We start from the raw sequence: 20,498 nt of genomic DNA on the forward strand, positions 1-20,498 counted from the left end.
AAATTTATTTTTTTGTTGCATTTATACCTGGTATGGAATATACAGTTTGTTAGGGTAAGGCCAGACGAGGAGATTCAGGGAGATTTTGTCACCTGGCGACTTATCGCCAAGTCTTTTGCGCAACTATCTCCCCGAACTGCCTCAGCGTTTTTTCCCCATAGGCTACAGCGCAAAATCGCCTGCGCAAAAGACGTGGCGATAAGTCGCCAGGCGACAAAATCTCCCCGAATCTCCTCGTCTGGCCTTACCCTTAGGAGCACTATAGGTCTAAGTTATCCCTGACACCTCCAGCATTAGTATGTTATGGTTGACCATATTTTGTGGGTTCTGGTTGGGGTGAGATACCATCTCGTTGGTATCATGTAGTTTGTTTCCTTCATTCTGCAGCACCTGGAACTGTTCAGCAGCATGCGGGTTATTGTATTCGTCTGTGCCTCTTCTATTTCTGTCTCCAGGTCCCTAGCCCATTTCTGGAAGTACTCCAGTTGTGGCACCTTTGCTGTTTCTTGCAAAAGTTTATACAGTGAGGACAACGTCTTTACCGGAGGTTGGTCTGTTGAGCATATGGATTCAAATGGTAGCAGCTGTCGATTTAGTGTCTTGTCTCCTACAAGACTCCCATGGTATTGGCGAACTTTGGAAATTGCAAATAAGTCGGCTGTGGATGTCTGGAATGTTTGTCTCAGTTGTTCTATGGGGATGAGTTTGCCCCTCTCCATAAAATGCATCAGTTGCAAATTGTCATGTATCAGCCATTTCTTGAACCTTGATGTACCTTGTCCTGGTGGGAAGGCTGGGTTGTTTATTAGCGCAAGTAGTGGGGATGGGTGTTTATGCAGCCCATATTTAGTTCTGGTTATCCCATATGTCCAGCGTAGTGGCTAGTGACGGATGGTCTCTGTATCTGATTCGGCTTTGTATTAAGTCTATCCATGGTAAGTGAATAAGATAGGTATAGGTTGCCTGTTGTTCCATCTGGACCCACTTTTTTGTGTCTGCATGATGGGACCAGTCTATTACCCTATTTAGAATGGCCGTCTGATTTATGTATTTTTCAGGATTTGGTAGTGTCCTCCTTTTGTTCGGTCTCTTGTAAGGATGGTAAAGCTTATTCTAGCGTGTTTCTCTGCCCATATGAATTTCCTTATAATTGTATTCATGTTTACAAAAAATGTATTGGGTATAGGTAGTTTGATGGTTTGGAATATGCACAGTAATCTCAGTAAATTGTTCATCTTGACCACGTTGATCCTTCCCATCCAGGATATTGGTTTCACATTCCATCTGGATAAGTCAGTCGATATCTGCTTTAATAGCTTGACAGGTTTATTTGTATCCAATCATTGTAATGTTTTGTAATTATCACCCCTAGGTATGTTATGGAGTTCTTCATCCAGTTATATTGGTGTTTCTTGGCAAGTTGGTCTATTTGTTCAAATGGCAGCGACAGGTTGAGGGTGAAGGATTTTGTTGGGTTTATTTTAAAGTTGCCGAGGTTACCATAGGTTTGAAGCTCAGAGTCCAAGTGCTGAAGTGATTTATCTGGGTCCGTAATGAAGAAAAGTAGGTCATCTGCTGCCAGTTTATGTTCTACTTTCCCTATTGTGGTCCCCTTTATATCCGTGTTTTGTCTAATTTTAGCTAGTAGGGGTTCCAGCGTGAGAATAAACAGCGTTGGGGAGAGAGGGCATGGTTTTTTGATTTCATTATATCTAAATGTTTTCCGTGCACAGGGGCAGCTACAAGGTGGCTTTTTGGTGAGAGGTGCTGTCATATATATATATATATATATATATATATATATATATATATATATATATATATATATATATATATATATATCTTCCTGAAGACGGCTCATGTGACTGGGCCGAAACGTTGAAGAAACGACAAATTTATTTTCTTACTCAAGTCCTGTGTGTGCGGAATCTTTTTGCTACTTCCATACAATTGTTTCAACAGTTCCAGCACCTAGGCATCCATTTTGTGCTCTGTGTGCACCGACCCCACGGCTCTTGTGTGTGTGTGTGTGTGTGTGTGTGTGTATGTGTATGTGTATGTGTATGTGTATGTGTATGTGTATATGTATATGTATATGTATATATATATATATATATATATATATATATATATATATATATATATATATATATATATATATATACACACAAAGCTGTTGCATTTTCGGGATTTGAAAAATAGCAAATAGCAAAAAAGATTCATTTAAACAGAAAATACTTGCAGAATACTCAACATTCGGTCCGACACAGGGACCTTCGTCAGGAGAATTTTCACAAGTAACATTCTCCTGATGAAAGTCCCTGTGTAGGACTGAAACCGAGTATTCTGCATGTATTTTCTGTTTAAATTAATATTTTTAGCTATTTTTCAAACCAAGGGCACATATGCATAGGGTTGCCACTGCCTTTGGATGGGTTGTGATGTCATAGGGGCAGGGGAGAATGTTTCCCGTTGGGAGTCGGGATTATGGTGTCATGGGGTGGGGGTTTTGGACATGGCAATCGCTGTTTGCCCAATCATTGCGTCATCAGGGAGAGTCCTGTCTGGATTTCCTTACTTGGAACTTTCGACCCTTCCAAAAACTGGGCTGTCCAGGTTCAAACCAGACAGGTAGAAACCTTACATGTACATTCTATTAACCAATGCATGGGCAATGCTGTGTCTAGGGTTGCCACCTTTTAAAATGATCTTTACCGGCAAGTGGAGGGGGCGGGGTTAAAAAGGTGGGCCTTGACGATAAGGGGGGCTGGATGTGACGTGCTATTGGCTGGCCGGTTGAGATGTCAAAATGTAAGTTTACCGAAATGTAAGTTTGGAGCAGGCTGGGGGCAGGCCACGGGCATTTTTTAGGTGTAGTACAAATTTACCGGCAGCTACATTGCTGGTAAATTTGTAATACCGGCCCGGCCTTGGCTGGTGTTTTACCGGCTAGGCCGGTAAAATACCGGCCGGGTGGCAACACTAGCTGTGTCTCTTACTCCCACGCTACTTCCTGTTGCAACTAGAGCTGCATTGTTTCCTGTCAGGTGATCAGTGAAAGGCACACACAACATCACAAAATGGTGGCTCAAATGAAAAGATGTAAAAGGACAATATTTTCTACGTTAATGCCAGTTTTGTAAGAATCAGCCATGTGAAACTTGTTAGAATATAAATTATTTTCATTATTTGCAATATTTACTTTTTTGCCTGGTGTTCTCAGGCATGGATTTTAAGCAAATTGAAATGGAAGACAAATAGTAGAGGGTATGGTTGCTAGGAATGCACTGAATCCACTATTTTGGATTTGGCCGAATCCCTGAATCCTTAGAGAAAGATTCGGCCGAATACCGAACCGTATCTGAATCCTAATTAAGGACGGTACTTCCTAGTTTTGTGACGAAAAGTCAAGTGATTTCCCTTCCCGCCCATAGTTTACATATTCAAATTAGGGTTCAGGTTTGGTTCAGCCAGACTCAAGGATTTGCTCGAATCCTGCTGAAAAAGGGGACATCCTGGCCGAATCCTGGATTCAGGGCATCCCTAATGGTTGCCTTCTGGATGTTATTTAGCCTGGGGACAAGTGTGTCAAATTTGAAATCTCCAGTGGTTCTACCCCTATTCCCAGCAAATTTCCCTTTTCCCCCTCCTCCTCTAACCCCCTGCAGCTCTCTTACCCTTCCTACTCACCCAGTTTCTGGCCAATCTGCAGCATCTGTGTCTCTTTTTTACAACATAATCAATGGAGGGTAGTTTCCTGGTCCCGCCCCCTCCACTGCATCATCATCCGGCCCCCATCCCCGACAAAAAGCTGGCAACCCCAGTAGAAGGCCTGAAAATAAAGTGTATTTTGCACCTTAACATCTGACAGATTTGACAGACCTTTGTTTTCAATGGCTGGAAAGGCATTATAACATAGCATTTCTTTTTCTGCTTTCTTGCAGCTTAAAGAGCCACCCAAAATAAATTCGTTTTCAAGTTAAATTTGACAATTTTGACCTAAAAGTGATCTTTCAATTTTTTTTTTTTTATTTTGATCTAAATTTTGTATAATGTTGCTCCCAGAAAAATGGTGAGGGGTTGGCATTTAATAGCACAATATATTTTCATTAGCATTTTGACAGTAACTGAGAGAGAAGCAGCACGGAGCTTTATGAAAGACACTGCAGTAATTAATCTTCATTAGGATCATTGCCACGGCCCTCGGAATTAAACACTTATTGTAGGAAAATAAGATTGGGGCACGGTATGCTAGTATGAGCAAAATGCCCATTTTTGGAACATATGTGTTTTTTTTTTTTTTTTTTATAATTTCCCTAAAAATCAGTTTGACAGATGTTGTAGTACAACCCTATTAATTATTCCTGCTGATTTGCTTTTCTCTTTAGGAGGCGTGGTATCCTTGTGTCACCTCTTTAACCTACTATTTTGGTTTTTTTATTTATTTCACTTGTTTGCAAATTACTTCAATGTTTTATTTTAATAAAAATGTTTGAGCCTAACTACAATATTTTTTGAGGGCAGAACCATACATGGGCAATGCAGCGGACTTTCTGTACAACCTACTTTTTGGATCACTCAATCTTTTATATTTTAGGAGGGCAAAAACATGGTCCAGTTTATTGCCTTTATTTTTCCTTTAAGCATCAGTAGGGCTGATGTTATACGGATGTTAAGAGACCATATGAAACCTGGTTCTCTAAGGCCAAAGTGTCTTCAGGAGCTGCAAACAAACACATATGTATATATAGATAGATCGATAGATAGATAGATAATAGATAGACAGACAGACAGACAGACAGACAGACAGACAGACAGACAGACAGACAGACAGACAGACAGATGAGAGAGATATATATATATATTAGGGATGCACCAAATCCACTATTTTGGATTCAGCCGAACCCCCGAATCCTTAGCGAAAGATTCGGCCGAATACCGAACCCTATCCGAAGGGGAAAGTGGGAAGGGAAAAACATTTTTTGCTTCCCTTTTTTGTGACAAAAAGTCACGCAATTTCCCTCCCCATCTCTAATTTGCATATGCAAATTAGGATTCATATTCGGTTCAGCCAGGCAGAAGGATTCAGCCGAATCGGAATCCATGTTTCTGTTCCTTTCTAGTCTCTACACTGGGGGTTCAGACTGTTGATAAAATGTAAGACACGGCAGCAGTCTTTTTTGAGTAACTCAGACTTTCGCAACATTGACCAAAAAGTAACAACCAGGCGTTAGCAAATGCTGCTTTCAATAGCAATTGTTGTAAAGTTGCTTGGAATTCAGTTTTCTTTTATTAGGCAAATTTTTATTTTGGGTAGTATAGCTCTTTTCTAAAATGCACTTCATTAGAAATAAAAACACTGATGGGAGAAACATTAACAGACCTTCTTATTTGCAGCAGTACAGCCCAGTGCAGCTGTAGCAGTGCAGCCTTCTTATTTGCAGCAGTGCAGCTGGGCAGAACAATAGTTATCATGAAAACCACGCCAGTATTTCTTTAACATTAAGGTGTAGATATGATAATTGGCATTTGTTATATTTTGCTGGTATTTATATGGGTGTGTAATTGCAGTCTTCCTTTAAGGATTACCTTGTTTTCAGATGCAAGCACGCTTCTGTAATTGCCGCTTTCATATCTGCAAACTTGTTTTCGAGATTAAATTGTAGTAGAAATGGCCGCGTTTAGGCGCGAGCGCTTTTTATCCGAGTGACTTCGTTCCTATGAAGAGTTCGCATGAAAAGCCAGTTAATCCGTCTGTGTTTGCGATGGATGGGATCAATGGCGATGAAATCAAAGCGCTTCATATAAAGAGACATCTGGAGCAAGTGATTGGAGCACTTGTTAATTAAATCCCCGTGTGTCTGAATTTGGGAGAAAAGATCAGTCACCTCCAACATAATACAATTTAGGAAAAAATGTTTTCATTCTAACAGCTTGTGAAATGAAGATATAGACAACGGTTACATTTCTATTAATACTGCTCCTCTCTGCAGCCACAGCTCCCACGGTTAACCCTAAAACCTTACCCACTTTTCCCAAAAATAAGACTTAAGGTGACCATACACGGGCAGATAATGCTGCAGATATCGGTCGTTTAGACCAATTTGACCGCTAATCTGGAGGCTTCCGACGGATCTTTCCGATCGATATCTGGACATGATATAGATCAGGAAGGTTTGATTATACTCCCGACCGACCCATTGGAGCCCATTGCGCTCAACGTAATCCGATCGTTCAGTCCATGGGGCTGAACATTCAAATTAGCCCCGATATAGCCCTGCCGTTAGTGGCATATCAGGGAAAAGCATCTCCAAACGAACGGATCTTATAGTGTATGGCCACCTTTACTTTTATTGGTTAATGGGCTACAGTGTTGAGTGCACTGAACATTTCCCACCTGTGTGTATATCCTTTTAAAATTATTATTATTATTACCCGGAAACCCATTATCCAGAAAGCTCTGAATTACTTAAAGGCCATCTCCCATAGACTTCATTTTAATCAAATAATTCAGATTTTTAAAAATGATTTCCTTTTTCTCTGTTACAATAAAACAGGACCTTGTGCTTCAGGTTAAGGACCTGTTATCCAGAAAGCTTGGGACATGGGGTTTTCCGGACAATGGATCTTTCTGTAATTTGGATCTTCATTAGTGATGGGCGAATTTCTCTCGTTTCGCTTAGCCGAAAAATTTGCAAAATTCCAGAAAAATTCGCAAAGCGGCAAACAATTTGGGAAAAAAATGTGAAATCGTAAGTAAACGAAAAAAATCTTGAAATTAAACCGTTTTTCATGAAAAAATCATGAAATTCGAACGTTTTCACCAAAAATCGTGAAATTCGAATGTTTTCACAGAAAGATTGTGAAATTCGAACATTTTCTGGCGAATTTTCACCAGCGGTGAAACACGGAAATTCGCCCCCAATTCGTGCCGAGTGAATTTACTCGCCCATCACTAATCTTCATACCTTAAAGGGGTGGTTCACCTGTAAGGCAACTTTTAGGGGCAGATTTATCAAAGGTCGAATATAGCGTTTATGGAAGTTTCTAAAAACTCCTATCAACTCCAATAAACTCGAAATTCGGGAAAAAAACGACGAGATCTAAATTTATTAAAAAGATAATTTTTTTTAAAATATGGGTGAATAGTCTCATTCGAATTCTTAAAGGGACAGTACATGATAAATTTCTAAAATTCGAATTTCTAATTCTTTTTAAATTCAAATCGAATTTAGTATGTTATAGAATGGCCAATGCTAAGCAACATTTCAATTGGTTTTCATTATTTATTTTTTATAGTTATTTGCCTTTTATTACTCCTCTTTCTATTCAGGCCTCTCCTATTCATATTCCAGTCTCTTATTCAAATCAATGCATGGTTGCTAAGGTAATTTGGACCCTACCAACCAGGTTGCTGACAGTGCAAACTGGAGAGCTGCTGAATAAATCTAAATAACTCAAAAACCACAAATAATAAAAAATGAAAACCAATTGCAAATTGTCTCAGAATATCACTCATGATACATCATACTAAAAGTTATTTCAAAGGTGAACCACCCCTTTGAATCTACTAGAAAATCATGTAAACATTAAATAAACCCAATAGGCTGGTTTTGCTTCCAATAAGGATTAATTATATCTTAGTTGGGATAAAGTACAAGTGACTGTTTTATTATTATTATTATTATAGAGAAAAAGGAAATCGTTTTAAAAAATTTGGATTATTTTTATAAAATGGAGTCTATGGGTGAAGGCCTTTCCGGAATTGAGTGCTTTCAGGATAACGAGTTTCCGGATAACGGATCCCATACCTGTACTTGATTCTAAATTTTTAGTACACTTAATGTATGGAAAGACCCCTTACCCAGAAAGCCTTAGGGCCCAAGCATTATGGATAACCGTTCCGATACATGTATTATACATGTATTATTCTTTATGTATATTCTGCATTGCTCTACATCTCTATATCTCACATTTACACACAATGGTCAGTTTTACCAGGAGCAAGAAATCTGCAGGGGTCTGTTTTGGCAGAACTGTGCCTTAACCGTACTCACTCCCCTCCCCAAGTGTTTCATTATTTGTCTGCCGCATCTTACCCAACTCCTTGCACTTTGTGTTGTGTTGGCTGAGCAGAAACCTGGAGGTTTAGCAATAAGTAGGACAGCTTTGGGTAAGAGCCAGCAAAGAACATCTTTAGTTGGTGGCAGGCTAAACTCTGTGTAACATATGGTATTCCAAAACCCACTGTAAACCCCAAGGTCACGTCTCGCACTTCTGCCTATAGCAGCCGCCTTTGGCTTCGGGAAGAGCCCTTGGCTACTCAGATGTCGCCAGGACTTAACGCGAGAGAACCAAGGGAAAAGCTCTGGGCAGACGAGGGAACCATAATGTTTAACTGGAAAGGAGAACAAGGAGCGGGGTCAGGGGACTGGCCGGGTCAAAACCAAACAGACGGTACCAATTCAGGAAGCTGAAGTGTATACAAGGTCACAGGACAGGGTCATACACAGATCAGAAGCGCAGCACCAAATCAGAATCCGAAGAATAGTCATACGCAGGCAGGGGTCCTTTCAGTCAGCAAATTGGCGTGGTCAATAATGGGATCAGACGAGGTATCGCACCCAGGAGCTATGGAACATAGACCTATACTGGGCAATGAATTACAGCCGAGTAGGAGATTTTATAGCCAGTCAAATGGCTTACACAGATCACCTGTGGCCAGATTGGCAATAGATGAAAGTAAATTCTGCAACCACGATTCCTATTTTCCCCAGCCTCTCCAGGATGTATGCCCGGTGTTTGGAAAAGAGGTCGGCACTTCTCCAATGTACTCAAAGAGAAGAAATTACTAAACACACAAGGGCAAGTGTAGCAGAGGGGGAAACACCGGGTCCCTGGTTCAACTCCAGGCAGGTTATCACATTCTGTCCTATGGCCCAACCTCTCCCCAGTGGCCGTCTGGCATTCATCAGAGATGGAGAGATCAGGCACTTAGGGTGGGCTAGCATAGAAGAAGGTGGACTGAAAAGCACCCACCATGGAAACTCCCTCTCAACTGTATAAGTGCAATGTTCATGTACAGTGTGAGGTATGATCTGTTTTATATACGAGAAAAAGATTAATTATGCAGATCCTTTAGTTATATTATTGGGCTGAATTGTATTTGGGTAGTATCACACATATTGGTGATTTTTTTTTTTAAGTGATGGAGAAAATAGTGCCCTCAGTACAGCAGAAAGCTCCAGAACCCTCCGACCCCTCCGTAAAAATAACACAGGAATGTGGGGGGCAAGGAATTTGCTCTCCAAAGCACTGGGTGATATGAGTTTTGAATCAAGGTATATACTCATACTTTGGCTAATTCATGCCACTTTTTACTATGACAGTAGGACATAAGCACCATCGACTCCCGGTATTATATTCATTCTCCTTCTTTTTATTTAAAATCCAGGACATTCTGCTAAGTGAATCATCCGGATCTTTTTATGGTATTGGAAGCTCTGCTGTGACCTTAAGCAGTAAAGGTGGATTAATCCGAATAGATTACTTAAAGAAATTGCCTGTTAGCATTTTAGCACCGGATTGTTCATGATGAGCATTTGGGGAGTGAGGCCCCTGGCGTCTGTGTCTCTGTTTATATATTACTTTGCGTGGAGCCACTTAATATCCATTGAATAAGTATCCATTCGAGACTTTCAGACTGACTAAAATTGTAGCCAGAAAGCTGATCAGTGGGAAAAGGAAAATAAATTGCACGAATTGAAAGGGAAAATCTCGGATTGCTCTTCTCATGCGAGTCTTGTGCGTTTAATCACTCAATAGATAATCATGTACAGATAATCGATGGCCCATTATCTGGAATTCTCTGCAAATGTATGGGTCGTTTTACAGTTCTGTGGAAGACGCAAATGCCCAGCTAGAATGTAATCGTTTCAGTTCCTTGTTTGCATACTAAGGAGATGTATTCTCTTTATATTGCCTCTCAATGGAAATTCTTCATAGAGAAGGATGGAATGAGATCATTTTGCTTCTTTATATTTCCTTGGTAAGGCCTTGCCTTGAGTAGTAACCGTGCAGGTTTGGGCTCCAGTCTTAGGAAGGATATTAATGAGCTGGAGAGAGTTCAGAGATGTGCAACGAAACTGGTAATAGTGATGGAAGAATTCAATTATGTGGGGAGACTGTCAAGGTTGAGGTTGTTTTCTTTGGAGAAAAGGTTCTTGCAAGAGGTGATGATTACACTTTACAAGTACAAAAGAGAACATTATAGACAGCGGGGGATCTGAACTCATCCTTTCAGACTAGAGGACCAGAACTTTGATTTGAAGCAACGTAGGTGGTTCTTCACAGTGAGGTTGGGGAATGCCCTGCTGGATATTATGTGATAGCAAATTCTATTAATACCTTTAAGAGTGGCTTGGATGATTTCTTGAACAAAGATAATAATAATAAGGCTGTTGTCGTATGTACAGCATGGTTCCTTTGGAGGGATTGACTTGATGGACTTTGGTCTTTTTCAACACACATTAACTATGTAAGATTACAGTGATATCCTTACACATTTCACTCATTTAAATAGCAGGATCCTTCATGATCTGGCCCAAGACTTACCCATGTGGCTTAGCTAAGAGCTTAGGAGCTGATTTGCTCACCTAAAACGAGAGATTTCCACACATATACAGTAGGAAGGGGGTTATTTACTAAAGTCTGATATTTATTTTTTATACTGAAGTCTGTATTGTATTTGGAGTGCATCCGCAGTGTAAAAAAACATGTTAAAGGTACAGTACTGTTAACTAAGCCTCCTATAGTCAAGGACACATGGAAGGTGCCTTGTCTGCTTACTGTAAGTTCTGTCCAAGGAGTCTCACATTTTCAGCCGGACCAAGTGCGAACCACTGAAGTCATGTGCCAATAAAGATCTACACTGCTGAATGTCTTAATTACTTATTTGAAATTGATAGAATTTTTGATTAGAGTCTGGATTAGGTTCAATAATCCACAGACAATTAGTAGAAGATTCAGGGTTCGGCAAAATCCAGAAGTTATGGATTCCGTGCATAAGTAGTATTTTGCTCTAGAACTTGCATAAGTATTATTGTCACCTTTTGTTGTGATTAAATATTTGAAAAATATCAGAGAAATGTTAATTGTCCTAGTAAAAAAGACAACTGTATGCTGAATTTTTATTGCTCTGAAAATGGCTGATGATGTTTCTAACCAGATTATATCTTTCCCCAGTGACCATGAAGAAGAGCGCCCAAAGAAGAGACCATACCCAAGCCTTGCCGGAAACCAAGCTGAAAAGTCTGTAGGCATTAAAAAGAAGAGGGTAAAACAGAACTCCGAGGAGGACTTTGAGCCTCTTAACACTGGACTTTCTCTGGCAGAGGATGAGGAGCTTGTGCTGCACCTGCTAAGCAACAACTGATTGTCTATGGTCTAAATCACCTTCATTGATGCCACAGCTCTTTCCATATAATATATATATAATAAGGCTATTTCCTGTTCAATATGTCGTATATCTAAAATAAATAGTCAGTAATAGCTCTGTATCTTCCATATTGTGATATGAGACAACAATAGAAGGGAAACAATAGAAGAAGGATGGATTTTGTAGAGTTAATGAACTACAAGTGACATGTCCGCTCAGCCATTGGGATTGTCAGGCCGATATTATAGAGCCATTGCTGCATCACTTGGCCTTATACTGAGGCTGCTGTCCAAATTCCATTTCTTCAGGGTCCAAATGTGCCTTAGGATTTGTTATAAGGCAGAAAACACTTGTCTTGGGTAAAAAAAAAAATGAGATCAAAACCGCACATTATGTTATGTAGCAATTTCCAAATATTATAGCTTATAAATGAAGTATGTCCAACTGGCAGATATCACATAGTTGTGAGAATAAAACTCGCCAATTATTTGGAATTCTATTTTGGAATTTTTCTCCCTCCCCTTTGCCATATCTATCACCCGTACTTGATGTAAGGTCTTCCAGCAAAAGGCACTGAGTGTTAGGAAAGAGGGAAAGGCTTCCTTTTAGCATCGTTTAAACTAATTGATATTACACAGGAGCTACACGTGCAAATATGATCATTGTTTCCTTTCTATAAATACAAGTTTGTTCAAGGTGTTATTCTCGAGACGTCTGACAGTTGCCAATGCTGAGTAAATACGTGTGAAGTGTGACACAGAGAGAAAACATTTATAATGCCACTATTTATGTCTCGGTTTTGTATTTTACCTTTTGAAGTTCATTATCAGCATCTTCTCCATACAATTAAAAAGAAAAGTGTTCTTAAATCTTGCTTTGATCATTTCCTTGTAAAATGTGTTTTCATTTTCCTGTAAATTCCCAGGTTATAGGGTGGTAGAAAACCATAAACCTCGAAATGCGGGAAATTGTCTTTTGAATTATATATGCTTTCCGCATTTAGATTGTGCCAGCAGCTATTGCCATTTATGTCACCTTAGGGTCAAGGCACACGCTCATATTTGGGGAGATTAGTCACCCGGCGACAAATCTCCTCTTCTTCGGGGCAACTAATCCACCCGAACTGCCTCCCGCCAGCTATAATGTAAATCGGAGCACTTCCCTGTGAGGCAACTTTGGGCGACTTTGGAGTGCAATCCCTGACTGTGAGCGTGTGCCCTGACCCTTAAGCTCCCTTTTACAGAGTTGGATCCCATTTGGGAGTGCCAAATGTTAGGCACCCCCAAGTGATTGTATTTACTTACCTTAAACCCCGGGCCAGTGCTCCTATCAGCAGAAAACTGCACCGGCCGGGGGATATTCCAGCGAGCACCATGGAGCGCCCAGTTCCTGCTTCTCCTTTCTTCTTGTGGCTGTGCATGCGAATTAGAGCCAAAAGCCAAGCTTTAACGAAGAAGTCGCCTATTTTGTTCTACTGCGCATGCGTTTGCCCTGGGAAATTTGAAGAAATAAGAAGGAAGAGGATCGTTCCCTGGTGCTCACTAGAATAAGTTGTGTTTTCAATCCACTGCACTTCTGCAATTATCTTACACTGCAATGGTGGTGCTGGTCATCCGTTGACTTGGCAAGGTCCCACAGCAACAGAAATTTATGTTAATGGATCCGCACACACACCAATGGCATTCTAAAATAAAGGGGCACTTCCCAGACTGCAGAAAAATAGTCTGTGTGCGGATCCATGAACATAAATTGCTCACTGAAATAACCCAGGGCCAGGTGCAGTTTTTTCCTGATAGGAGGACCGGGGTTTCAGGTAAGTAGATCCTTTTATTTGGGGTGCTTAACATTTGGCACCCCCAGGTGGGCTACGACTTTCCTTCTCCCTTAAGCTGGCCATAGACACAAAGATCAGATAGACACGGTCCGAAAATAGTACGACTCCTCGATTCGTACGATCAGATCTTTGCATCTATGGCCAGCTTTAAAGTCTTGCCCAAAGTCCTATATTAATTTCTCTCTGTTACACAATACAGTTCAAAATAATATTCTTACACACGAATAGGAACAGGAATTGCAGAATGGAACAGGAGCTCATATCCTAACAAAGAGGTGTGCTTTATGTGATGGTTGATTTTTTGTTCCATGTCACCAATCCCAACCTTATTTCCATGCATAATCATAATTGTGACTAGGTCCCACCTAGAGGTTTAATAGCAATATCCAACTTCCACATGAACCTATGCTGCAAATATCTATGCTGAGACGTATACAACTCTTTGAGTATAGTTCTTATTCTTTGTTAGTATTGAATTAAATGTAAATTGTACATTTTGAATTTTTTTTTCATTTGGCATTGATTATCAGGTACTAAGTAGTTGCCCTTGACACTTTTTTGCTTTCCTGTAAAAGCCAACCAAGGTTTCTAGAAATGGGCAGTACAGTGAAGTCAACAGAAGATAACTGCGCTTCCTTGACAAATAAAATAAGACCTTCCTTGTGCAGAATTATCTGTGGTTCTAGAATTTTTAGATATAGAAGACTGAAGCCTGGTATGCCCCACTTTATAACTTCAGTCTTCAAACATGGGATAAGGTAAGAAAATAATTGCCTTGTTTGCCAACCAATCAAAGCAATGGATCAACTCCACTGGTGCTGGATTAGATCTAACTTTTCTGGTGATCTGGCCTTTAGGTCAACAATCAGAGCACACTGGGAGCCCAAACGAAAACCTCAAAAAGACCCCTAATTAAAGAGACACACAAAGACTAATCAGCTTTTGGGCCTCCATGCTGAGCAGTCACCTATAGATTCATCCACAGCTCCACAATCTGACAGTGATCTATCTATAAAAGCCAACCGGCTGCTCAGCTCTTCAAGAGAACTGACTTGGTACCTGATGTCTGCCTATGTACTTGAAGTTAAATCATCCATTATTCAGTGTCACATAAAAAGAATCCACTTTTGCTGTGGTCTTGTGACTGGCTAGTTAACCAGCATCACGTCGCTATCGGAAACAATAAATTTATTTAAGCCGTGTGCCTGTTTTTACTCTATACAGAGACATCTCAAAGTTTTTATGGAGTACAATGGCATTTTATGTCATAAATACAGATTGAAATACATGTATGGGACGTGTTATCCAGAATTCTCAAGACCTGGGGGTTTTCCAGATTAGGGATCTTTCTGTAATTTGGGTCTTAAGTTAATAAATAATCATGTAAACATTAAATAAACCCAATAGGCTGGTTTTACTTCCAATAAGGATTAATTATATCTTAGTTGTGATCAAGTACAAGTGACTGTTTTATTATTACACAGAAATCACTTTTAAAAATGTTTAATTATTTGGATAAAATGGAGTCTAAGGGAGATGCCCTTTATGACATTTTGAGCTTTCTGGATAATGGGTTTCCAGATAACTGATCACCATACCTTTACCTGCATTGTGGCATTTAAGATTTAAAATGCTAACGCTTTCTTAATCACAAAACTTTCATATGGTTGCCTAACGTGGGATTGAAAATTTGCATGGGAAATACCATATAAATGTACTGCTGGTTTAATAAGCAGATGATCAGCAACCCAGTGTTAGTGATTTGGAATACTTGCTCTCCCAAGGTACCACACTGTGAGTATAGGATTTATTGCATGACAGTTGACCCCTCTTCACCTGACCCCTCCCCCTTTGCCATTAAATGTTATTGAATATACAGTAATGTTGTACCTGTTTAATGTTCTTTGTATTCAGGTCAGAGATTTCCAGCTGTTGTACGGTTATTCTCACTATCCCACAAACCGATCATTGGTATAGTTCTTTGCGAACCCCCCGCACCACCTTTTCTCCAATTCCAGCCCTACTGCAATTTAGGAGCTCTAGGATAGAAACTTACGAGTGCTGTTTACAATGCCCTTAACGGCATGTAAAGGCAAAAAAATTAAATCCCATTGTTAATTTCTTTAATGAAAAAGAAACCTATCTCCAATATACTTTAATTAAAAAATGGGTACTGTTCTTATAAGAAACCTGACTGTAGGCAGTGAAATTCTCCCTTCATTTACTGCTGTGGATAGGAATTGTCAGACGGTCCCTAACTGCTGAGCAGGGAAACAATCATACTTATGAACAGCAGGGGGAGCCCCCGCCTTACTTCCCAGCCATGCAGAACTCAAGCAGCTTTGTTTGTTTCCCTGTAGAGCAGTCGGCGTCTGTGTAGAAATTTGTATTGGATTTTATTTTTGCCTTTACATCCCCTTTACTCCAACTCCAGACAAAGATCATGGAGCCAGATTTAAACAGATAAACTGGGATTCTATTTGAAGGATTATTTTGCTGCAGCCACTGGTTCTGCAGAGTTGCAGAAAGTTTGTATTAAACAATACAAAAACTATAAATTCCACATTAGATTACATGACAACTCAGGACCCAGTGCAGTCTGCATATTCTGATTATTAATCAATCTTGCTGTATCGGCTTCTGGCAGCTATTATTTGACTTGTGCTGTTTTGATCATTTATGACGATCCCTAAGCAGCCCAGACCTTACTGAGCATGTGCACAGTCTTGTTCTTGCAAAGATGTTTAACTAAGTTACAAGATGGTGACCCCCTGTGGCCAACTTTGAAAGCATAAATCATTTGTTTGATTAGGCTTGTGGTGCAGTAAGTTCATGTTTATGTTTAGTATACAAAATACAGCATTTCTAACATTATTTTATTTTAGAGTTTAGTTCCCCTTTAAGCAGCATAGCTGCCCTATCTAATATATTCACAATGGGGATGTATCTGCACACATTCAGAAAGTATAACAAGCTATCATTAGAAGTTTTTATATTTTTTCAGTAATTAGCTACAGCATATCTGCATTTTCCTGTGCTGCCATTAGAGTCTCCAGTTATGTTCCCTGGTCTTTCTCATTTGTCGCTGTTGCTTTTGTATACGTGTTAACAACACTTTTCTGTGCTTAGTCTTTCGCTCTTAAGGTTTAATTTATACTAGCGAGGAAAGCAAAGGAGGGACAGCAGCTTGGCGTTGGCTCAGTTCTCAGATCTGCGGAAAAGTGGCTTCCGCTGTCTTGAGGTTTCTTACTTTATCATCTGGAATAAAGATCAACGATTGTAACGTTTCTTTTTTCTGCAGAATTCTATACTGTATCACAGTGACTGTTACACACACAGCTATTTGATTCATCCCCACTTTATCAACGCAGTCAACAGATCAGAGGGAGATTATTTTTACAGGAATGGGATCCGTTATCTGGAAACCCGTTATCCAGAAAGCTCCGAATTACGGAAAGGCCATCTCCCATAGACTCCATTTTATCCAAATAATCCAAATTTTTAAAAATGATTTCCTTTTTCTCTGTAATAATAAAACAGTAGCTTGTACTTGATCCAAATTAAGATATAATTAATCCTTATTGGAACCAAAACCAGCCTATTGGGTTTATTTAATGTTTATATGATTCTCTAGTAGACGGGGAGGCACATTTATCAAGGGTCGAATTTCAAATTCACTCATTCATTTTTAAAACTCCCATAAATTCTAAATTTATTAATAAAATCGAATTTTCCCAGCTCGGAATAATTGAATCGAAAACTCGAACTGAGTTCAATTCGAATTAGAAACAACTCCATTCGAATTTTAGGAAGGCTGCAAACATCACTAAATTGATCCCTGGACCTCTCCCATTGAATTATACAGCAAATCGGCAAAAAGTCTAACTTTGAGTTCTTAAAGGGCCAGAGTATGATACATCTTGAAATTCTAATTAAAACTCGAATCGAGTTTGGATAATTCCCAAATAGAATTTGAGAGTTTTCACCCAAAAAAAAAACAACGATAATTTGAATTTCTGCTTCGACCCTTAATAAATCTGCCCCTTAATGTATGAAGGTCCAAATTATGGAAAGATCCATTATCTGGAAAACCCCATGTCCTGAGCATTCTGCATAACAGGTCCCATACCTGTATACAACTCTAAAGCAATGGCTGGTAATGTTCTTGTTTTTAGGTTGAAATGTGCCAATACCGGACATTTAATGCATTTATCACTCACGTCAATGACAGGTAGCCCCTAAAATTGTCAGCCGCTGGGCTCCCTCCAAACAGATGGCAGAGGGCTAAGCATTCTGATAGCAAATGGAGAAAAGGTTTGTTTTTGTTTGGGGTAATTTTAATTAAAAGGTTTACTTTTCTACTTATATCATTCGTATATGTGTTGCATGGCTGTAAAGAAAGCACAGTAGTCTTGCAACATTCCTGATGTCTGTAGTAATCATTCTAAGTGCATGCCAGAAAAAAAATCTGTTTTTAATTGTGAAACCTGGGCATAGAGGAACCTGGTTATACCATAAAACCATGGAAACAGAAAATATGTATCCTGGATGAAAGCAAATTTGTATACAGGCATTAGGGATGTTTTATCTAGACTTTCAAATATTAATCTGCTCAGTATACCTAAATGCCAGCAGTATAAGGTTTTAAAGGAGAACTAAACCCCCAATATGAAAAGCCCCATCCACTACCCCCATAGTCCCTCCTCCCTGCTCCCCCCCCCTTGCATGACTGCAAAAAGTGTCCCCACAGTGTCCGGGCTCCATCTTTCATTTATTTGGAATTCTTCTGATCATCTTCCCTTTGGCAATTTACTCTTTCCAGTTGACGAGAAAACCAACTGTGCATGCACCAAATAGCTCAGTGTCGCCCGTCCCTTTTGGAAGAAAACGGAATACGTTGAAGATTGCGCCCTGGAGCTCCGCTGCGTTACTCTGCATGAAGAAGTGAGATTGATATTAGGGGACACTTTTTGCACTAATGCACTATACAGGGAGGAATCGGGGGGGTTAGCTGTGTAGTTTAAAGTTTTAGTCTAACATAACAGCAGTGTAAGATGTTATTTGTTTGATCTAGAATTTAACATGCCAAAAGTGTAAAATGTTGCTCTTTTACACTCGGGTTTAGCTGTTTGTTCTTACATTTTAACATGGTAGCAGTGCCAGGTATGACCTGTTGGATCTAAAATTTTAGCATGCCAGCAGTATTGGATTTTAGCAAAAGTTTAACATGTCTGCAGTGCAAGTATAGCATGCCAACAGAGCAAATACTTAAAAGTTTAACACGATTTTAAGCTGCCAGCAGTTTAAGGTTTTAGCTGTTTGATACAACAGTTTAACATGCCAGCAAAACAAAGGTTTAACAGTTTAATCAAATACTTTAAAAGGACACTGTCATGGGAAAACGTGTTTTTTTCAAAATGCATCAGTTAATAGTGCTGCTCCAGAAGAATTCTGCACTGAAATCTGTTTCTCAAAAGAGCAAACAGATTTTTTTATATTTAATTTTGAAATCTGACATGGGGCTAGACATACTGTATTGTAAGTTTCCCAGATGCCCCCAGTCATGTGACTTGTGCTCTGATAAACTTCAGTCACTCTTTACTGCTGTACTGCAAGTTGGAGTGATATCAACTCCCTCCCTTTTCCCCCCAGCAGCCAAACAAAAGAACAATGGGAAGGTAACCAGATAGCAGCTCCCTAACACAAGATAACAGCTGTGCACAGATTTACCCCGTTTCACGGCGCAGAGCGAAGGAATCACAGGAGACGGTATTGCTCAATTTTCTTGCGGCTTTATTTGGCACATCTAGTGAGTTTCTAGCAGTGGGTTGGTGTGGAAAACCTACGCGTTTCGTGCCCTCTTTCCAGGCACTTTGTCAGGGTCTGGAAAGAAGTGCCTGGAAAGAGGGCACGAAACGCGTAGGTTTTCCACACCAACCCACTGCTAGAAACTCACTAGATGTGCCAAATAAAGCCGCAAGAAAATTGAGCAATACCGTCTCCTGTGATTCCTTCGCTCTGCGCCGTGAAACGGGGTAAATCTGTGCACTGAAGTTACCTCCTCAACGAGGTGAGGAGGATCCCGCGAGAGCTGCGACTGAAGGTAGAGACGCCGCACAAGAGGGGTGAGCTCCGATATAACATCTAAACCTGTTTTTTGCTGCTTATTCACAAGATAACAGCTGCCTGGTAGTTATAAGAACAACACTCAATAGTAAAATCCGGTCCCACTGAGACACATTCAGTTACATTGAGTAGGAGAAACAACAGCCTGCCAGAAAGCAGTTCCATCCTAAAGTGCTGGCTCTTTCTGAAAGCACATGACCCAGTATAATGACCTGAGATGCACCTACACACCAATATTACAACTAAAAAATATACACTTGCTGGTTGAGGAATGACATTTTATATTGTAGAGTGAATTATTTGCAGTGTAAACAGTGTAATTTAGGAATAAAAAAGACACCATAAAATCATGATGTAATCCCTTTAACATGACAGTTGTGCATGGTGTTGGTCTATTTGATATAACCAGCTGCCAGCAGTGTAAGGTTTTAGTTGTTTGATCCAACAGTTAACATGCCAGCAGAGCAAAGTTTTAACAGTTTAATCTAATAGTGTAACATAACAGCTGTGTATGGTGTTTTCTGTTTGATCTAACATTTTAAACTGCCAGCAGTGCAAGGTTTTAGCTGTTTGATCTAAGAGTGGTGAAATGTTTTCAAGAAAACTCCAGTTGCTTTAGACTATAGTCCATTATTCAATGTATATTGTGACCTGGATGATATCTCATAAACATGTGCAGTAGTTTAGTTGTCCTGCTACCCTGCACTTTACTGGGCTACTGGCAGACCCCTTCTATTTGCACTTATCCTGGCAATTTCAGTAGCCATGTAAAATGTCTTTATAAGTGAAACTGTTAGTGCTGAAGCCATGCAAGATAAGCACAGGCACATTAGTCAGAAAGAGCACTATCAAATAAATCAGGATACAGCCATCAGCTGGTTTGCACCGTCTCTGAGGCTTTCTGGAAAGACCAACGTCTTTCGGGAACAAGAAACCGATTATAAATTATCATAAAAAGCAACTACGGCAAAACCGAGGTCTTCGCGAGAGAAAGCCATTGAGCATTAAGCACAGTAAAGCCACAGAGGTTGTTGCTTTGATAACGGGGCGAGATTGTGTTTTTGTTTTGTTCAAAAAGAGAGAGAAAAGATTAACAAGCAG

General features: G+C 39.9%; 1 protein-coding gene across 1 annotated transcript in view; it reads left to right on the plus strand.

Moving 5' to 3' along the window:
• Positions 1–12,306, plus strand: part of ddx10.S (DEAD-box helicase 10 S homeolog) — a 143,763-nt gene extending 131,457 nt beyond the window's left edge. The window contains exon 18 of the mRNA XM_041583218.1: positions 11,245–12,306. Coding sequence (XP_041439152.1) covers positions 11,245–11,434 — 190 coding nt within the window. The 3' untranslated portion in view covers positions 11,435–12,306. The remainder of the gene's footprint in view (positions 1–11,244) is intronic.
• The last annotated feature ends 8,192 nt before the right edge of the window (positions 12,307–20,498 follow it).

The sequence above is a fragment of the Xenopus laevis genome, chromosome 2S, assembly GCF_017654675.1.
Source record: "Xenopus laevis strain J_2021 chromosome 2S, Xenopus_laevis_v10.1, whole genome shotgun sequence".
Lineage (NCBI taxonomy): Eukaryota > Metazoa > Chordata > Amphibia > Anura > Pipidae > Xenopus > Xenopus laevis.